The 20,857-nt window shown below is 48.7% G+C and overlaps 1 protein-coding gene across 1 annotated transcript in view; it reads left to right on the top strand.

Annotated features, from left to right (window-relative positions):
- Positions 1-12,341: 12,341 nt before the first annotated feature.
- SCD5 (stearoyl-CoA desaturase 5) overlaps positions 12,342-20,857 on the top strand; it is a 176,167-nt gene continuing 167,651 nt past the window's right edge. Inside the window, exon 1 of the mRNA XM_027544890.1 lies at positions 12,342-12,896. Within this exon, the coding sequence (XP_027400691.1) occupies positions 12,650-12,896 (247 nt within the window). The 5' untranslated portion in view covers positions 12,342-12,649. The remainder of the gene's footprint in view (positions 12,897-20,857) is intronic.

Raw genomic sequence — 20,857 nt, 5'->3', positions numbered from 1 at the left:
AGGTTTCCTACAATGCAGGCAGATTCTTTTCCATCTGAATCACCAGGCAACTTCAGTTGCCTCTGCTTGAGTGGCATGCCCACCACCTGCCTGATCAAGTTCCTGCCCAGAGACATAGGGTATCAGAATTGGCTGGCCCAGGTTATCTGCTCGCCCAAGCAGAGTGATGTTAAACCCACCAGAACCACATGAAGTGGTTTCCTAAAGGAAAGGGTGCCATTTTCAGGAAAAGAGTGGAGAAAAGAGTAGGCAAAATCCTCCATTGCCTCCTGTAGATCACAAAAGGAAAGTTACGGTACCAGGGTTCTAGATTAGAGAGTCACAGTAAAAAGCTATTGGGGAAATATAGATAACAAGGACCTACTGCATAGCATGGGGAACTAAACCCAGTACTCTGTAATAACCTATATGGGAAAAGACTCTGAAAAAAAAATGGTATATGTGTAACTGAATCACTTTGCTGTACACCTGAAACTAACACAACATTGTAAATCAAAACATTGTAGTCCAAAAAAAAAATAGATGTGTTTGAAAAGAAAGCTGTTAGGGAGCCCACTGCATCCCAATGGCTTAATTGTAACTTCACAAGGGGCAGTGCAGAAGAGAACCTATCAGAGTCAAGGAGCTGGGTTCCAGTGTCTTCTCTGCCACTTAACTGTTGGTCAAACCACCTCACTTCTTTCTCCCTCCATTTCTCACCTGTAAAATGAGAGGGTAGGACTAGATGATCTCTAAGGGTCATCCCAGGTGGCGCTAGTGGTAAAGAACCCCTCTGCCAATGTAGGAGATGCGAGAGACTCAGGTTCAATCCCTGGGTAGGGAAGATCCGCTGGAGGAGAACATGGCAACCCACTCCAGTATTCTTGCCTGGAGAATCCCATGGACAGAGGAGCCTGGTGGGCTATAGTCCATGGGGTCACAAAGAATCAGACACAACTGAAGCGACTTGGCACGCTTCAGTGCTAAGTTCACTTCCAAGGCTGGGAGTCTGTGATCCACCTCCTTCTCACAGCATCTTTGTATCAATATGTTACATTCCAGAAGGAATGGAAAACAAATTTTGTGATAAGCACTGAAGCTTTGAAGAAATATGATGAAAACAGCTCAGGCCTATTTATATTTGGAAACTTTTTTTCCTCTTATAGTTTCTAACTGGAGAAAAGTCAATGCAACACTTTCCTTTGTTGGAAATGAATGGCAGGCATTTAAGAAATAGTTGGTAACTTGTGGACTTGGGGACAGATGTGTTTGCTTGGCCTTGAGGTCCTTAAGTAGTGAGTCCCGCAATTAACTTTTCTAAAACCCATTTGTTCCCTCACATCAAGAATACGCCCCATTTGACCACACAGAATATTCGCGATGAGCCAGTTTTCCCTCTGGTGCTGCAAATCTGGGTCACCCTTTTGACATTCCTGAACTCCACTGACAAATGCCCTCTCCGGGCTGGAAAACCACAGGGCCTTGGCCTTCAGAGCAGCCCATGGTAACTGACACAGCAGGAGGACAAAGAGGTCATTGACACAGAAACAATGACAGCAGCTAACGCTGAGAAGTAAATAAGAGCTTCTCTGCATTTATCTGCCCTTGGAAAACCAAAATAACGATCCTGAACGAAATGGGGGTGGGTGTTGTGGGGAGAAGGGAGCCGGAGAGCTGGAAGAGATGTGGGTGAAAACTCAATACTGTCTTTCTTCTGCCACAACAAAAGGGATTGTTCTTTTGTTTCAGAGAGCTGGCATTTAGGGGCTGGGAGAGAGACAGATAGAGGAGGAGTGTGTTTGGTTTGTGGACCTTGTTTTGAGCCAGATGTTGGTCACAGGGGGACGTGGTGGAATATTAACAAACTTCACGTGTCATGGCTGGGTCATAAAAAGGATGATTCCTCCATAGCATTTGTTAGAGTCTGCGGCATACACTCCTTGTATTTTTTTAACTGGAGGATAATTGGACAATATTGTGTTGGCTTCTGCCATAAAACAACACGAATCAGCCATAAGTATACATATATCTCCTCCCTCTTGAACCTCTCCACACCACCCCTCTAGGCTGTCACAGAGTACAGCGTGGAGCAAAGCCTGTGTTACACAGCTGCTTCGCATTAGCAGTCTAGTTCACATATGGTATAGTGTATATGTTTCAACACTAATCCCTCAATGAGTCCCACTCGCTCCTTCCCCCTATGTGTCCCAAGTCTGTTCTCCATGTCTCTATTCTTGCCCTGCAAATAGGCTCATCAGTACCATTTCCTGACCATTTTTCTAGATTCCATAGACATTGTGGCATACACTTCTTGTAGTGATCATTTGATTCCTCTTTGCCTCCCCTACGGGGCAGTGAGTCCAGGAGCACAGTCATGTACTCTTCTGAACCTGGAGCTGAGCGCAGTGCTTGCTTCTGGAGACTAAATAGACAGATGCCTAATGAAGGCCTGTTCACTGAGTCAACCTGAAAACAACTTGGAAAGATGCTCGAGGCAGGATGTCACTGACAAGTGACATCAGAGCTGGGTTTGGGTTGGTTTCAATACTCAGTGGTTTTTTTGTTAAATGGACCCCCTCTAATCTATGAATTGGGAACTAAGGGCCTTCATGGGCTATTTCCAAGGCCAGTTTCCTGCTGCCAAATTGCAGCACTCTCCGAAGAGTGGTCAGGAAAGAGGGGGAAGGGTCTGAAGCACTAAGGCAGGGGGTTTTTGTTAAAAGAAAACCCCTTCCTGGGCTTCCCTGGTGGCTCAGTGGATAAAAATCTGTCTGCCAATGTATAAAATCTTAATGGGAAAAATTTGCCAACCCATTTAGTACAGAAGCAAGAATGCCAACCCTCCTGTGAATGGAGGACGCTGAGAAGATGCATTTTCTATCCACCGTGTTGTTACTGTATCTCAAAACCAATCTTCCCATAATCTTGGAGGCTAACTTCCCAACTTCATGCTCCTCTGAAATCACTCTCATCTAAAGCCTGTGAGTGGTTTTCTCATCCTGGGATCAGAAAGAGGGTTACGTTTGAAATTTCTGTCCATGCACCTCACCCGAGAGGCAGGCTTTCTCCTCACGCCCCTGCCCCCACCCTCTTCATCCAGAGCCCATTCCTTCCTGAGCTGGAGGAGTTGCCCTAAATGATTACCTCTGGTAAAGGAGAGCAGATTTTATTTCATAGTTCGCTTAGGGTTAAGCGAATCCGGAACCCCTCCAGTTCACCCAGTCGTGGCCCCCCAGAAGCACCATGGCTTCCTGGCCAGGCACGCTTTGCAACTGCATGAAGCCTATCTCTCTGGCCTGATTAAAAAACCATCAGATATCCAGCACTTAACGAGGCATCAACCCCTGTCCCGAGCTCTAGTCCACTGAGGAAAGGGGATGTCTCCATTTTGCACATGAAAAAAAAAAAAAGTTAGATCATTAGGTAAACTGCACAGAGACCATTCCCAGCATGGAGCTGTCTTATTCTTATATTACGTAGGATGAAACTGAAGAGTTAAGAGACCGTCATCGTCCCCAAACCACCAGAGTACTCAGACTGGCTAGTTCAGAGTGGTGAGGCCAAACTCAAACCCAGTTTTCAGATGCCAACCTGGATCATTTTCTCAACACTAGTTCCTGTTGCCAAAATATAGGTTTACTTAAGAAAACCATAGGCACATAAATCCACAAGCCAGGAATTGAGCTTGTGCCCTTGGCAGTGAAAGTGCAGAGTCCCAACTGCTGAACCACCAAGGAACTCCTTTCCCTCCACAAACATCTTTTTAATTGGAATATAATTGCTTAACAATGTTATGTTAGTCTCTGCTATACAACAACGTGAATCAACTCTGTGCTGTGCTGTGCTTAGTCGCTCAGTTGTGTCCGACTCTTTGCAACCCCATGGACTATAGCCTGCCAGCCTCCTCTGTCCATGGGGATTCTCCAGGACTGTGGGATTCTCCAGGATTGTCCAGGGGATACTCAAGTGGGTTGCCATACCCTCCTCCAGGGGATTTTCCCAACCCAGGGATCGAACCCAGGTCTCCTGTATTGCAGGCAGATTCTTTACTGTCTGAGCCACCAGGGAAGCCCTTAATCAACTATAAGTGTACACATATCCCCTCCCTCCTAAGTCTCCCTCCCACGCTCCAGGTCATCACAGAGCACTGAGCTGAGCTCCCGGGGCTCTACAGTAGTTTCCCACAGGTTAACTATTTTACGCATGGCAGTGTACACATGTCAGCGTTACCCTCAGTCCGTCCCACCTTCTCCTTCCTCTGCTGTGTCCACCGTCAAATATTTTGATGCCTTTTTTTTTTTTTTTAATTTTGTGTGTACCCTTTAGAGGAATACAACCTTAGATAGACAGTCAATCCTTTGCCAGGCTCACTTCAGTCTCTGAGCCGATCCTTGCACAGATTTCCAACTCAGAGTCACTACCAGGTCATTCTATCTTTCAGGGCCTTGTTGGCTGCTACCCACTCCGAGAAGCCCATCTGACCATGCCAGACCACACACCTCACCAGCAAGTCTTACTCACAGTTTCTATAGGCAGTGTTGCCATCCAAGACTTTCATCTTCTGTCTTCTTTCTCTCTCTCTCCCTGAAGCAACTTCTACTCCAAGGCACATACTACTGGCCAGAGCCTCAGCCCCTGGCTATGATGTTTTTCTTCCAGGATCTCTCAGAGTTGTTTTTTCCAGTAGTCATGTACAGATGTGAAAGTTGGACCATAAATAAGGCTGAGCGCTGAAGAATTGATGCTTTTGAATTGTGGTGCTGGAGAAGACTCTTGAGAGTCCCTTGGACTGCAAGGAGATCCAACCAGTCCATCCTGAAGGAAATCAACCCTGAATATTCATTGGAGAGACTGATGCTGAAGCTCCAATACTTTGACCACCTGATGCAAAGAGCCAACTCATTGGAAAAGACCCTGACTCTGGGAAAGATTGAAGGCAGGAGGAGAAGGGGACAACAGAGGATGAGATGGTTGGATGGCATCACCAACTCGATGGACATGAGTTTGGGTAAACTCTGGGAGCTGGTGATGGACAGGGAGGCCTAGCGTGCTGCGATCCATGGGATCGCAAAGAGTCAGACACGACTGAGTGACTGAACTGTCATTAAGAGTTCACATGCTGCAACTAAGACTTGACACAGCCAAATATATATATATATTTAAGTTATTTTCTCCACCCTAAACTTTTGCTGGGTTCCAGGTCTATATGTATATTTAACAGCCTACTAGACAGTTTCACCTGGATGTCCAAAACAAGACTTTTTTTTTTCCTTATTGAGCTTGCTCCCATTTCTTCAGTCCTGTCCCCAAAATGATTGATAAGATAATAATGCTGATGATGACTAATATTTATGGATTCCTTACTACATGCCAGATACAGTTCTAAACTTCAGTCACCATGAAAATATTGTAAGAGAGGCATCATTATCCCCATTTCACAAAAATGGTAATAAACACAGTATGATTTGGTACTCAGTAAGTGGCATTGTTTTTAACCTGAATACCCAATCCAGAGACCCCCAAAAGAATCCTGTCCTTTATATTTCTCCTCCTTCATGTTCAGTTAAGCATCAAATCCTGTTGGTGCTTCTCTTTGCGTTTATCTGGCTTTATCATCTCCTCTCTAACACTTCTTTTTCACAATCTGTACCTGTGTCTTACTTCAGATCCTCCTCATCAACTGACCAGATTCTTAACATGGTGTCCTAATAATAGCTCTTCTTGCCTCCAGTCTTAGCTCCCTCTACTTGCCGTCCAGTCATTCTCCACGGCTCCTCTAGAGTGGTCCTGCTGAAATGCAAGCTTGATCATATTATTACACTGCATAAAGCCAATCAGCGACTCCCCTCACCTACCACATTGCTTGCTCTGCAGGGCACGAAAGACATCCTCCATGGGCTGCCCACTGCATGACTTTTCATCTCCATCTCGCACTCTTCCCCTACTTTCGCTTTGGATATTCCAGATACTTCTTTAAGTGACAAAGGCAAAAGCTTTTGCTCACACTGCTTTCTCTGCCAGGAATGCCCTCCACCATGTCTCTGTCTAGTAAACTAGCCATCCTTCAAAACTGTGCTGTCTAATATGTAGCCAGTAGCCACACAAGGCTACTCTGAATTAAGATGTGCTGTGCAATGGCACCCCACTCCAGTACTCTTGCCTGGAAAATCCCATAGACGGAGGAGCCTGGTAGGCTGCAGTCCATGGAGTCACTAAGAGTCGGACACGACTGAGCGACTTCACTTTCACTTTTCACTTTCCTGCATTGGAGAAGGAAATGGCAACCCACTCCAGTGTTCTTGCCTGGAGAATCCCAGGGACGGGGGAGCCTGGTGGGCTGCCATCTATGGGGTCGCACAGAGTCGGACACGACTGAAGCGACTTAGCAGCAGCAGCAGCAGTGCTATAAGTATGCTCACACTCAGTTGCTAAGTCGTGTCTGACTCTTTCATGACCATGTGGACTGTATGGAATTTTTCTGGGCAAGAATACTGGAGTGGGTTGCCATTTCTCACAAAATGGAATATTATTTGGCTTTGTTTTAAAAGGAAGGAAATTCCGACACATGCTATAATATAGATGAAACTTGAAGACACTATGCTAAGTGATCCGAACCAGTCACAACAAGGCAAATACTGTACTACGAAATATCAGAGGAGTCAAACTCAAAGAAACAGAAGACACAGTAGTGGCTGCCAGGGAATAGGGAGACAGAAAAATGGAGAGTTGTTTGATGTGTATAGGGTTTCAGTTCTGCTAAGTGAAAAAGTTCTACAGATTAGTTACACACCATTGTAAATACATTTAACACTACTGAAGTGAACACTTAAAAACGGTTAAGATGGTAAATCTTATGCTCTGTATACTTTACCACAGTGAAATTTTTTTTTAAATCAAGTTCCAAAAAATGAAAACCTTTCCCGGTTACCACAAACCTCCTCCTCTCTCAGATCAGATCAGATCAGATCAGTCGCTCAGTCATGTCTGACTCTTTGCGACCCCATGAATCGCAGCACGCCAGGCCTCCCTGTCCAACACCAACTCCCGGAATTCACTCAGACTCACGTCCATCGAGTCAGTGATGCCATCCAGCCATCTCATCCTCTGTCATCCCCTTTTTCTCCTGCCCCCAATCCCTCCCAGCATCAGAGTCTTTTCCAATGAGTCAACTCTTCGCATGAGGTGGCCAAAGTACTGGAGTTTCAGCTTCAGCATCATTCCTTCCAGACAAATCCCAGGGCTGATCTCCTTCAGAATGGACTGGTTGGATCTCCCTGCAGTCCAAGGGACTCTCAAGAGTCTTCTCCAACACCACAGTTCAAAAGCATCAATTCTTCGGCACTCAGCCTTCTTCACAGTTCAACTCTCACATCCATACATGACCACAGGGAAAACCATAGCCTTGACTAGACGAACTTTTGTTGGCAAAGTAATGTCTCTGCTTTTCAATATGCTATCTAGGTTGGTCATAACTTTCCTTCCAAGGAGTAAGCGTCTTTTAATTTCATGGCTGCAGTCACCATCTGTAGTGATTTTGGAGCCCAGAAAAATAAACTCTGACACTGTTTCTACTGTTTCCCCATCTATTTCCCATGAAGTGGTGGGACTGGATGCCATGATCTTCGTTTTCTGAATGTTGAGCTTTAAGCCAACTTTTTCAGTCTCCTCTTTCACTTTCATCAAGAGGCTTTTGAGTTCCTCTTCACTTTCTGCCATAAGGGTGGTATCATCTGCATATCTGAGGTTATTGATATTTCTCCCGGCAATCTTGATTCCAGCTTGTGTTTCTTCCAGTCCAGTGTTTCTCATGATGTACTCTGCATATAAGTTAAATAAGCAGGGTGACAATATACAGCCTTGACGAACTCCTTTTCCTATTTGGAACCAGTCTGTTGTTCTATGTCCAGTTCTAACTGTTGCTTCCTGACCTGTGTACAAATGTCTCAAGAGGCAGATCAGGTGTTCTGGTATTCCCATCTCTTTCAGAATTTTCCACAGCTGATTGTGATTCACACAGTCAAAGGCTTTGGCATAGTCAATAAAGCAGAAATAGATGTTTTTATGGAACTCTCTTGCTTTTTCCATGATCCAGCAGATGTTGGCAATTTGATCTCTGGTTCCTCTGCCTTTTCTAAAACCAGCTTGAACATCTGGAAGTTCACAGTTCACATATTGCTGAAGCCTGGCTTGGAGAATTTTGAGCATTACTTTACTAGCGTGTGAGATGAGTGCAATTGTGCAGTAGTTTGAGCATTCTTTGGCATTGCCTTTCTTTGGGATTGGAATGAAAACTGACCTTTTCCAGTCCTGTGGCCACTGCTGAGTTTTCCAAATTTGCTGGCATATTGAGTGCAGCACTTTCACAGCATCATCTTTCAGGATTTGGAATAGCTCAACTGGAATTCCATCACCTCCACTAGCTTTGTTCGTAGTGATGCTTTCTAAGGCCCACTTGATTTCACATTCCAGGATGTCTGGCTCTAGATGAGTGATCATATCATTGTGATTATCTGGGTCATGAAGATCTTTTTTGTATAGTTCTTCTGTGTATTCTTGCCATCTCTTCTTAATATCTTCTGCTTCTGTTAGGTCCATACCATTTCTGTCCTTTATCGAGCTCATCTTTGCATGAAATGTTCCTTTGGTATCTCTGATTTTCTTGGAGATCCCTAATCTTTCCCATTCTGTTGTTTTCCTCTATTTCTTTGCGCTGATCGCTGAAGAAGGCTTTCTCATCCCTCCTTGCTATTCTTTGGAACTCTGCATTCAGATGCTTATATCTTTCCTTTTCTCCTTTGCTTTTCGCTTCTCTTCTTTTCACAGCTATTTGTAAGGCCGCCCCAGACAGCCATTTTGCTTTTTTGCATTTCTTTTCTATGGGAATGGTCTTGATCCCTGTCTCCTGTACAATGTCACGAACCTCATTCCACAGTTCATCAGGCACTCTATCTATCAGATCTAGGCCCTTAAATCTATTTCTCACTTCCACTGTATAATCATAAGGGATTTGATTTAGGTCATACCTGAATGGTCTAGCGGTTTTCCCTACTTTCTTCAATTTAAGTCTGAATTTGGCAATAAAGAGTTCATGGTCTGAGCCACAGTCAGCTCCTGGTCTTGTTTTTGCTGACTGTATAGAGCTTCTCCACTTTGGCTGCAAAGAATATAATCAATCTGATTTCAGTGTTGACCATCTGGTGATGTCCATGTATAGAGTCTTCTCTTGTGTTGTTGGAAGAGTGTGTTTGTTATGACCAGTGCATTTTCTTGGCAAAACTCTATCAGTCTTTGCCCTGCTTCATTCCGTATTCCAAGGCCAAATTTGCCTGTTACTCCAGGTGTTTCTTGACTTTCTACTTTTGCATTCCAGTCCCCTATAATGAAAAGGACATCTTTTTTGAGTTAACTACTCCTTCGTCATGCCCCCACTTTATCCTGCACATACCACGATTAGGACTCTTATCACATTTTTGGTAATGATTTGTTTGACAGGATAAAAAGGTTACTGTTCCATGAGTGAGATGATCACTCATCCACTTCTAGGGTCTTGACCATAAGCTAAGAAAATATACTAGGGTCTTTGGCAAGATGGAGAAAAGAGACAGTAGTCCTGATGGCATAACATACTACAGGGGATGTTCATTATTAGCAACAGGATACCTTGTTTCTGTAGAGGTTTCACTCTGAGGCTAGACCTGGAGGTTCTGTTTTCTGTATTATCTGAAGGGCCTGAAGAGCACTTCCTCCCACCTCCAAAACATAAAAACCTCCCCCTCCCCATCCTGAGTTCAACCAGCTGAAGTGGTTGGCACTACCCAGTCTGACCTGTGAGCAGGACAACAGGAAGATGCTCACTTAAGACAGATTCAAGCTAGAGTAGTTTAACTAACAGATAAGGGTCTCTGAGGCCCCATGAAGAATGATTTGGCCATCCCCCACCCAGACTCTTTGTAGGTATTGGATTGGGCAAAAAGTTCATTCAGGTTTTCCAGAAAGTCTTACAAAAACCCAAACAAACTTTTTGGCTAATCCAATACATGTGATGCCTGACGATAATGTTTTTTTTTTTTCAGATAATGGACTGGACCTTGCTGCCCTTCCCAGTTCATAGCCAAGAGGTAACATTTCTTTAATCTGTCTTCTCTCCTAGATGGAGAGCTCCTTTAGGGCAGGGACCACATCTTATCCATCCTCGTATCCCCAGCATCCATCAGTTCTAGCACCTAGCAGGTACCTAATACATGCCCAACCAATGACTGAGTGGTTAGAGTGATGGTGGGGTGAGTTATTACGATAACCTGGAGAGAGGATAACCCAGAGCAACTAATCCACCCTGAGATAAAGGACAGGCTGAATAGAGAGCCACAGAGAGTATGTGAGTCTGGGGGTTGTGGGCAGCAGAGGGAGCATGAGAAGAAGCTGTTCAGTATGAAACCAAGGTTGAGCAGGTTGATGAAACTGACACCCTCAAGTTTGATGCTCTTTTGTCTCACGGGTCTATTCTTGCCTGGAGGATCCCATGCACAGAAGAGACTGGTGGGTCACCAAGAATCAGACGCGACTGAAGCAGCTTAGCATGCACACAGACGTTTCGTGTTCTGTTGTCTCACTGGTCTAGCAGCAGTGCTGACATTTATCTGGTGGCCCAGCAAGTATCCTTTCATTCTATAATTTCAGCTTTGTCTGAAGCAACACCCTAACACTGACTCAGTGGCCCCCATTCCACAAGTCACACATCTTGGGTTGGTTTTAGATTATACATTATTTTCTTCTGGCTGATTGGACTGATTCAGGTCTGCTAACAAGACGCTCATGTGTGGCCCTTTCAAGTAATCAATTCTGGGTAATGTTTTTTCCTGTCTCAGACAATTCGAGAGGGCTTCCCAGGTGGTGCTAATGGTCAAGATTCTGCCTGCCAATGCAGGGGATGCAAGAAACACAGGTTTGACCCCTAGGTTGGGAAGATCCCCTAGAGAAGGAAATGGCAACCCACTCCAGTATTCTTTCTGGGAAATCCCATGGACAGAGGAACCTGGTGGGCTACAGTCCATGGGGTCACCAAGAGTCGGACATGACTGAGTGCACAGCATGTACCACAGAATGCTGGAAAGAGTTACTGACAATGGTTGATCCCGAAGTCAGCTTTGTCAACATAATAGTCTCCTTTCAAACTCACATTTATAGAATTTGCAAGCCAGAAAGAAGAGCAAATATTAGATGGTTAGATAGCATCATTGACTCAATGGACATGAATTTGAGTAAAATCCAGGAGATGATGGAGGACAGATGAGCCTGGTGTCCACGGGGTCGAAAAAAGAGTGGGACATGACTGAGCAACTGAACAACAAGGAAATTTGTCCCTAGGGGACTGAGTTGGGTCACAGTGAATAAGAACTAGCTTTCAGGGCCCCTGGCTTCCATACCTGGGCCTGTCTCCTTCTGCTCACTGCAGGTGCAGCCACGGCTGTTTCAGGCACAGCCAGCTGCCCCTTCTCTGCGCTCCTGTGCCATCAGGGTGCTCTCTGAGGAGCTCTAAATTATCTGCCTTAGGGGGAATGAGCAGACAAGATTTTTTCTTAGGTTCATTTGCCTTGGAACGTTCTGCGTGATTTTTTTTTTTTTTTTCCTGAAGCCCCATTCTCAACCGGGGCTGACTTCAAGGCTAAGATAGTCCAGAAGCCGACTGGCTAGAGGAGAATTTGCCACGAACAGCTGCAAGGCTGAGGGGCCGCGCAAGTGGGCCGGGCCCGACTGGATACTAACCGGCCCCTTGATCCTTTATCATCTGACAGGCGCTATCTGAGCACCTACTGCGTGTCTGGCTGCAGTTGTTCAAATAAGAACCGAGCGAGCGGCTGCCTCCATCCCCTCCACAAAGGCCCCAGAGCCATAGGAGCCGGGAGACACAGGAACTTCTGATCGTCATCCCAGATCTGGCCTTAACTTGTGTGCAATTTGGGAATAGGACTGCAAATTCTCCAGCCTGTAGCTTCAAAGAGGGGGTAAAAAGAAGTCTTTTTCAATAGGGAAAGGTATTTCGGGGAACTGGAGAAACCACCGCAGCAGCAGCACAAGTGGTTTGGAGGCTCTGAGGGCTCCCTGACCTTGCAGCCACAGCCTCCTCGACCCACTCCCCCGCGCTCCGCCCCCGGCGGAGGCTGCCCACTGCCCTGCGGACTGCCCCGTCCGGCCCCGGGGAGCCCGGGCAGCCGAGGCCAAGGGGGCGCCTTTCTCTTTAAGAGCCTCAAGGGCGACCCTGATTGGCTGTAGCTATGCAGGTCTTTCTTCCCCGCTCCCGCCGAGCAGTCCCTCCCCCGCCGCGCTCTCAGCTCTTTCCACACCCCCTCCCCTCCCCCGGCGCCCCCTCCCTCCCCGCGCGCTCGCCCCCTCTTCCTCGCCGCCGCCGAGTTCTTCTCCGGCAGCCGAGCGGGTGATGCGCCAGCAACAGATGCCGGGCACCAAGATTGGCATCCTTAGGCCACGCTGAACGCCTGAAGAAGCGAGAAGGAAGCAGAGCAGGGCCGGGAAGGCGGGGACAGGAGGTGCCGGAGATCCCCCTCACCCAATCCCCTCAAAAAAAGGCAGAAGCCGCCGCCCCCACCGGAGAGCTCCGCTCCTCGGAGATCGCCGGCTCGCTGCCACTGCCGCGGGCGCCTAGGTCTCCCCAGCCATGCCAGGCCCGGCCGTGGACGCGGAGAAGGTCCCCTTCCGCAGCGCCAAGGAGGAGATCCGTGCGGGGGTAGGGGTCGAGGGCTCGGAGGGCGGCGGCGGCGGCGGCGGCCGGGAGAGGCCCGGCGCGCGCGGGCACCGGCAGGACATCGTCTGGAGGAACGTGTTCCTGATGAGCCTGCTCCACTTGGCGGCCGTGTACTCCCTGGTGCTCATCCCCAAAGCCCAGCCGCTCACTCTGCTCTGGGGTGAGTAGTCTGCCCGCGCCCCCCTGCGCCCCCGGGCACCGAGGCGCGAGGCGCGGCAAGGCCGGCGGCGCCGGGGCGCGCGAGATCGCGGGTCGCCGCTGGCTGCGGGCCGTGCGGAGCCTCCGCGGCTCTCGGTTCGCCTTCTCTCCAGCTCCCCCCTCTCCTCCCCCCCGCCCCCCGCCCCCAGGCCTGTAGTTGTCCGGCCTTTGGGACGGGAAGGTATTTCTATCCAGGTATTTTCAACTTCTGCCCCCTCCGCTGTCTCCTTGAGTAGGCGCCTTTGGCGACCCCTGGATGGAGAGCGAGAGGGACTCGGGGTCCTGCGGCGCCAGCGCCGTGCGCAGAGGCGCGCGAAGGGGGATGCTAAGCCCGGGCTCCAGGGCGGGGAGACCAACGCGGTGACTGTATAGCCCCTGCGCGTCCCAGGGGCGCTGCTATCGGCCGCCTTTCCGCGTCTCAGTCTCCTCCGTGGGCCACGGACCTTGAGGCCGAGTGAAGGACTAGAAAGGGAGTTGTAGCGGGGGTTGGAGAGACCACCGGCACCGGTTCAGCGTTGATTTTCGCGCAGGAGATGGAAGAAGCCAGTTCTCTTCCTGCGCCTGTAAGGCCCCTGTCCCTGCCCTCTCGGGGATCTCTTGTGCCCAGTTGGAGTTTTCCGGTCCCAGAAGTTTCTCGGCGAGCTCTGGCCCAGCACAAAGCTCCGAGGTGGCTGTGTAGACCCTTCCAGGCCTGTCCCCTTCTGACCAGGTGCCAGTCTGTCACCGCACCTGTAGCGCTCCCTCGCGCCACCCACTTTCCTAGCACCCCCACTCCTGCCAGCATGGGAGGGAACCCCGGGTGCCCACTCCCCCTCCAACCCCCCCCCTCCCACAGCTCCTGGGGCCGGGGGGCTTCAGAGCCTGCCCTGCATGACTCCAGTTGCTGACTCAGAACCACTTCCAAACCCCCTTCTCTAGTAACTGGTTTTGGCCTCAGTCACTATAGTGGCCACCTTAGCCGGGACAAAAAGGCGCCTGCCCGGGGCTTTGCTATCCTGGGTTGAGAACTGGCAAAGTAATCCAAAAAGCCCTTTCAGGTCTCCTGTCCGAAATCGGCAAGGAACAGGGTAGCAGGAGAAACATAACCTCCTTTTATTTCCAGAGGGGAAGAGGAAGGAAGAAAATATGAAGACCTCTTTCGGCAAAGCTTCCGACTTGGCATAGTGCCAGCTCCAAGTGCCGGGGTTCAGAATGGGGCCACTCGGTTTTAAGCTTTCCCTTGAAACTCTGCAGTCTCTGCTCTTGGAAGCAGACCCTTCCAGAAGATGGGTGCCTCTTGGGGAGGGTGTGCGGCTGAGCAGAGTTGAGGAATGTTGGGAGGGGCAGGGGTCTTTGGGAATCTGTGAAGCCTTTGAAAGTCCCCTGAAAGCTTTGAGTAACCTCTCCCAACGTCAGAACACTTCAATTCAGTGTTCTTTTCTCCATCTTTTTTGTTATGTATTGATTTCATTCTCCTATCTTCTTTCTTCCTTTACCTCTAGATGATTAGATCGTAAGATGCTCAGCCATTGCTTCCTAGACACACTTCCTCCACCAGCCAACCAAAGCTCTTATTGCCCTGTATCCCCTAGAAGGGATCCCTCTGCACCCCTCCTCTCCCCCATGCCCCCAGGGGCAGGACTGTGCCTTTGGACTTTAGAGCCCTCCTGGCACCAGGAGATTAGGGCTTAGTCTTAATAGCTGCAGTGTCAGAGAGAGCTCAGGGAGAAGTGAGCACTTAAAATATTGTCTTACATGCCCGGAGCTCCACAGGCCCACAGGCTCCACACGTTACAGCCACGCACCCCCTGGTTTTGGCCTCCCCCCAGGAGCCACAAGGACAAAGCCTCCTCTCCAGGTTCGCCAAGTCACCTCTGCCCTTTCCCGGCCACTCATGGTGGTGGAGGAAGAATCTTTGTTCTGAAAGACCTTGGCCAGAAGATAGCATCCTGGCCCCAGACTCCTCTGGCTCCCTGGAGAAGTCAACACACTGCAGGAGTCTGGGATCCACGTTATGGGTGATGCTGCCAGGCCCATCCTTCTGCCTCCCTGCAGAGTCTTCTGCTTTAGCTAAGTTTCATCAGTTCCATTCCCCGAATCTTGATTCTCTCCCCACCTGGGCTTCATTGCCCTTCCCACCTCTGCTCCCTCCCCCCGCACCCTCCCCCCAAAAGAGCAGACAATGGTGGATGTTGTAGCTTCAAGATCCAAACTTGTGACTTAGAAACATTCCAAATAAGTGAATGTTATCTAATGGATATCTTGTGAGAGAAGAAGTGAGGGAGAGAGACAGCCAAGATCGGTGTGCTGATGGCTAAGGTCTCCTGGAGGACTGTTGATCAGGATTATTTTTGTTGAAAACCCTGGTGCCTTGAGCTACAGATTTCTCCCCACTGGATGCCTTTTCCATCCTCACTCCCACTGGCTCTGCCTAGTGTTAGGGCTGAGCTCATGCACCAGTGGGTTGTTCATCCACTTCAGGGACCTGGGTTGTCAAGGCAATAAGGCTTAGCCAGCCCATCCATTGCTTGCCACCCTCCACCCCAGGTATGGTTGCCCTGGAAACAGGAGGCATCCATGCAGCGTACCCAGCAAAGGATGTGTTAGGTGTGCAGTGTGCGGAGAGTAATTTGCTTGGCAGTGAAATGTCATCCATGAAAGATCTCATCAAGTTGTTCAGTCCAAACCTCCTCCACTGCCTCATCCCCCGCCTTTTTATGACTCTCCTTGGGGCCAGAGCAAGTTGTTTACTCTTCTTATCCTTGCAGTTTTCTGAGTGGGCAGGCTGTCAGAATGGAACGCTCTTGGTGCCCACAGGTCCTAAGGGATGAGTTTATGAGTTTCAAGGACAGAATGTGAACTCCAACTGGAGGAAAAATCTTCACCTGAAGGTTCAAGCTCACAAATGGATGTGCTCTGAGGATTTTTGACCAAAGGGGCAGTTAGTTCATGCCCTGACTCCCAAGATGAGTAGAATAAGGGAGTGAGGAGCAGCAGTCATGATTCAAGGCCAAAGTCCTAGTGCTTTTTCCCAGCAAGCTTTGCCCTATGGCTAGGCATTCTGGCCCTTGATTTCCAGAAACATGAGGAACTTTTCTGGTTTCCTTTGAAATGTCATTCAAGTCCCCTAAATATGCCTTGGTGACATCATGACCACCTCAATGAGAGGATCAGGCATGTGAAACAAGTCATCTGCCCTGCTCCTTTGCATCTTGCAGTTCTTGTTGTTCAGTTGCTAAGTCGTGTCCAATTCTTTGCGACCCCATGGATTGCAGCACTCCAGGCTCTTCTGTCCTCCACCATCTCCCAGAGTTTGCTCAAATTCATGTCCATCGAGTCGGTGATGCCATCCAACCATCTCATCCTCTGCTGCCCCCTTCTCCTGCCTTCAATCTTTCCCAGCATCAGGGTCTTTTCCAATGAGTTGGCTCTTCGCATCAGGTAGCCTAAGTATTGGAACTTCAGCTGCGGCATCAGTTCTTCCAATGAATATTTGGGGTTGATTTCCTTTAGGATTGTCTGGTTTGATCTCCTTGCAGTCCATGGGACTCTCAAAAGTCTTCACCAGGATCACAGTTTGAAAACATCAGTTCTCAGCCTTCCATCTTGCCCCAGGCCAAATGTGTCCATTGCTGAAGTAGATACAGGATTCTCTGGTGCTCTTTTGGTGGCTAGAACCCAGCCTATGGGAGGAAGCTGAGACATGGCAGAGGTGGATAAGGCAGTCTGGCAGGAGCTTGGGTCAGGAGAGGCAGGGTTTGGAACCTGCTGGTCCACCAGTCAAATTCTGTCCAATCCTGTGAGCTGCCCAAGGATGAGCTATTTTCTGTCAGACACTGGGTAGCCTGAATCCACACCTTCGATGGTCCTAACGTCTTTGTTGAGTTGTGCTTCTTTTTTTCTGTCAAATCCCTAATATTGTTGAGGAGCTCCAAGAATGCGTGGCCATGGACTTCTGTTTCACCTCCGGGTTTTTTAGGGTGAAAGTGAAAGTGAAATCGCTCAGTCGTGTCCGACTCCTTGCGACCCCCTAGACTGTAGCCTACCATAGACTGTAGCCTACAGGGTTCTCCATCCACAGGATTTTCCAGGCAAGAGTACTGGAGTGGGTTGCCATTTCCTTCTCCAGGGGATCTTCCCAACCCAGGGATCGAACCAGGGTCTCCCACATTGCAGGCAGACACTTTACCCTCTGAGCCACCAGGGAAGCCCACAGCTCAAAAGAGAAACAGCTCTCAATGTGAATCCCTGCTCTTCTACGTGTTCACCAACTGCATAGCCTGATGGGACAAATAAACATCTCCAGACCTCAACTTTCTCACCTGTAAAATGGATAGATCCGTACTTCTTGCTCATGAGGTTGTGAGAAATAAATTCGATAATAGGTGTAAATTACTTGGCACAGTAGCTGGCCCTTGGCTGATGTCCAATAATTGTTAGCTGCTCTCATTATTCCTGGTCCTGATACTGGCTTTGTTTTCTTTAGTAGAAGGAAAAAAGGCCCTCTTGCAGCACAATCAGTTCTACAAAGCTGGCATACAACGTGGCATCGTTGCCTCTTGCATGGAAAAGATTGCTTTGGTTTGGGAAACAAGGGTTCTTTCTCAAAGTCTCCAAAGAGAAATGAACACAAATAGCCCTGTTCCTCCTCCCTCCCCCATCCCCTTCTCTTTCATCCTCTCTTCCTCCCCTTTTCCTCTAAAAAGTCACTATTTTGTAAATAAGTATCTTTTTGTTCAGCTGGACAACTCACCTGGTCTCTAGTGTTTTCTTTGGGGTTTTTTGAACGGAGCCAGTTGCAGTCGCTGTTAAAACAGGGCTTAATCATTTCTCTAAATGTCTTAGGTTCTCAGTGTTGAATTTTTCCCGCATTTGTCTTCTTGAGTCATCTTTTTAAAAAAACAAAACTTTAATGTTCAAACTACTAAAAAAACTGCAAAACATCAATGAGACTTTTCTTTAAAGTCTGTAATTCCCAGCCCATTGTTGCAACTCTTCCATTTTTAATAACCGGGCAAGCACTAAGGGCCACGCCCCAGGCTGGGTGGAGTACAGAGAAACCCGGGAGAATGGAGCGTGGCTTCATAGTCTCAACAAGTATAAATATAGGTTGAGATTAACATTATTAACTTGGTTCTTTTTTTCTTCTAAAACTGGTCAAGGTCACTGCCAACTGCACTGTGATCCTAAAATGTAAAGTCCTGCAGAGTAGGAACCAGGGCTGAGATCCCAGCCTTGCCTCTTGGTTCAGCTTCAGGCAAGTCTCTTTCCAGTGTGAGAGCCTTGGGCTCCTGGTCTCTGAGCTGGAAGCTCCTTTAAGCATCAGGGCAAATGTCAAAGTGGAGCCGCAGGGTAGAGTTCTCTCTACTGCTTCTAACCCCCACCGCGGGGGCGGCATCAGGAAATTCACAGGGCTTCAGTGTCTGTCTGGGACCTGGAGTTCTTGGGGCTCCAATATAATGCACACACAATGTTTAAATCCGAATAAAACATCATGACCTTTCTTGTGTAACATTTAGTTCTCATCTTGTCCTGACTTGTGTATTGTAGAAAATTATAATATTTGCTTTAAAAAGCCGGTGATAAATTTACACAACGGTGACACAATGTGAAAGTGTTAGTTGCTCAGTTGTGTCTGACTCTTTGTGACCCCATGGACTGTTGCCCACCAGGCTCCTCTGTCCATGAAATTCTCCAGGCAAGAATACTGGTGTGGGTAGCCATTCCCTTCCCCCAGGGATCTTCCCAACCCAGGGGTTGAACCCCGGGCTCCTGCATTACAGGCAGATTATTTACCATTTGAGCCACCAGAAATTTTCTATAAAAGGCACCATTATCTTTGGCCGGCATTCTTCTGTTGAGCATCTATTTTGATGTCCTGTCTTCTCCGGTGTCAGTCTCCCCATCCCTCTGCTGTGTCGTGACCCGTTTTTGTGGAAGTGGCACCATCCTGGGGTTGAGAGTATAGGCGTTGGAGTCTGAGTGTCTGGATTCAAAGCCTAGCCCCCCAGGTACAGCCTTGGGCAGATCAATCGCCCTCTCCAGCTTCGGCGTCCCCAGTTGCCCAGTGAGAATGACAGCTCAGCCAGCGTCACTTCGCAGCTGGAGTGAAATGAAACAAGTTAGTAAAGAACTTGACCCTTGCTACTTCCCTTCACTCCTTCCCTTCCTTCAGCTCCTCCTTGGTGGCTAGGACTTGTTCCAGCCGCCACACCACCCCCCACCCCCAACCCTGGTTGTCAGAAAGCCCTGGTCACAGATAAAGCATTTGGTTTCTGACTTTGTTTCCCCTCGCAATGGGCTGGTGGCCACCACAGCAGGGACCCATTCTTCTCCCTTGTAAATGCCCGTGGTTTGTTCACTCTGAGTGTGAGCAAGCCATGGGAGAGATCCTCACAGTTGCACATGCAGTCATGTACTCATTCACCCATGAATTCATTCATTTTTTTTTTCCTTTTCCATTTCAACTGTTGTCAAAACATCAGAATCACTTGGATGTCCTTTACAGTGTTCAGAAGCCTGGGCCCCCACCTGGACATAATGAATTGGAATCTCTAGGAGGGAGGCCCTGACTACTTTATTATTATTATTTTAAGGCATTTGGGTGTTTCTGAGGCACAGCTGGTGTATTTAATTCCCTGCTCCATATTCAGTTATGCTTATTATCACCCATGACTTGCCAGGCATCTGCGCCATCCCTTCCTGACTTCATGGCACGTAAGGCCAGTTGGGGAGACAGAGAGGTGAGAATCACCAAGGCAGCCTTAGCTGCAGAGCACCAGCCTGGGGGAGTCAGGGAGATGCCCTAGAGGAGGGGACTTCACAGGGGGCTCAGTGGTAAAGAACCCACCTGCCAATGCAGGAGATGCAGGTTCGAACCCTGGAGAAAGAACTGGCAACCCACTGCGTAATACTTGCCTGGGCAATCCCATGGACAGAGGAGCCTGGTGGGCTACAGTCCATGGAGTTGCAAAAGAGCTGGACATGACTTAGCGACTAAACAACAAGCAAGAGGAGGAGGTGGCTGAACTGAGCCTGGCTGGAGACCCCGGCTGAGGGGTTCGGGTGAGATGGCATTGCAGCCACAGGACAGAGGTCCCCAGGGGACAGAGAAGAGCTGGAGCAGGGCCAGTCGAGGACCTGAAGATTCAGAGGGGTTGAAGGTGATCGGGGCCCAGATCCAGGGCGGGCAGTCAGTAGGACCAGCGGGACTGGGAGGAGATCAGGCTTGCGGAGCGGCTGCCCTTCATTCTCTACTTGCCTCTCACCTCTGCTCACCCATCACACATGCCAGTGGTTCTGAGCACATAATTTCTAGACCAGACACATGCTGGTGGGATGAGTGAGCCCGAAGGTTTTCAGGAAAGACCCTAGGGCAGACACCTTAGAGCGAGTGTGCCGTGGGGCTGGGTGCCTCCCCCTCAGGCTGGCCAGAGTTCAGGAAGAGCTAGGAATAATGTCTCAGCTGGGCCTTTGATCTCACAGACTCGGGGGTATTGTCCCAGGACTGGATTACTAGTGTGCCCCCAAGGGTATAATAGCGCTGGCATACCAGACCCAGGGCACTCTTGTGCTCGTCTGCTCTCTTTCCTCTTTTTCTCAAAGGTACAGGTGTGTGTGGGGTTCATCTGACCTCCCTTCCTCCCTGGAACCTGAGTTTAAACAGCTAGTTCTCATTATCCTCCTTCCTACCATTTCTGCAGCCTACTGTTAAAAGCTGATGCTTACATGCTAAATCCTTTCGGTCATATTCCATTTTTTGCATCCCTATGGACTGTAGCCCACCAGGCTTCTCTGTCCATGGGATTCTCCAGGCAAGAATACTGGAGTGAGATGCAGTGCTCTCCTCCAGGGGATCTTCCCAACCCAGGGATCCAACCCGAGTCTCTTATGTCGCCTGCATTAGCAGACAGGTTACCGATAGCGCCACCTGGGAAGCCAGTT

The sequence above is a fragment of the Bos indicus x Bos taurus genome, chromosome 6, assembly GCF_003369695.1.
Source record: "Bos indicus x Bos taurus breed Angus x Brahman F1 hybrid chromosome 6, Bos_hybrid_MaternalHap_v2.0, whole genome shotgun sequence".
Taxonomy (NCBI): Eukaryota; Metazoa; Chordata; class Mammalia; order Artiodactyla; family Bovidae; genus Bos; species Bos indicus x Bos taurus.
Note: the sequence above shows the minus strand (reverse complement) of the source record. Positions and strands in the feature narration are given on the sequence as shown.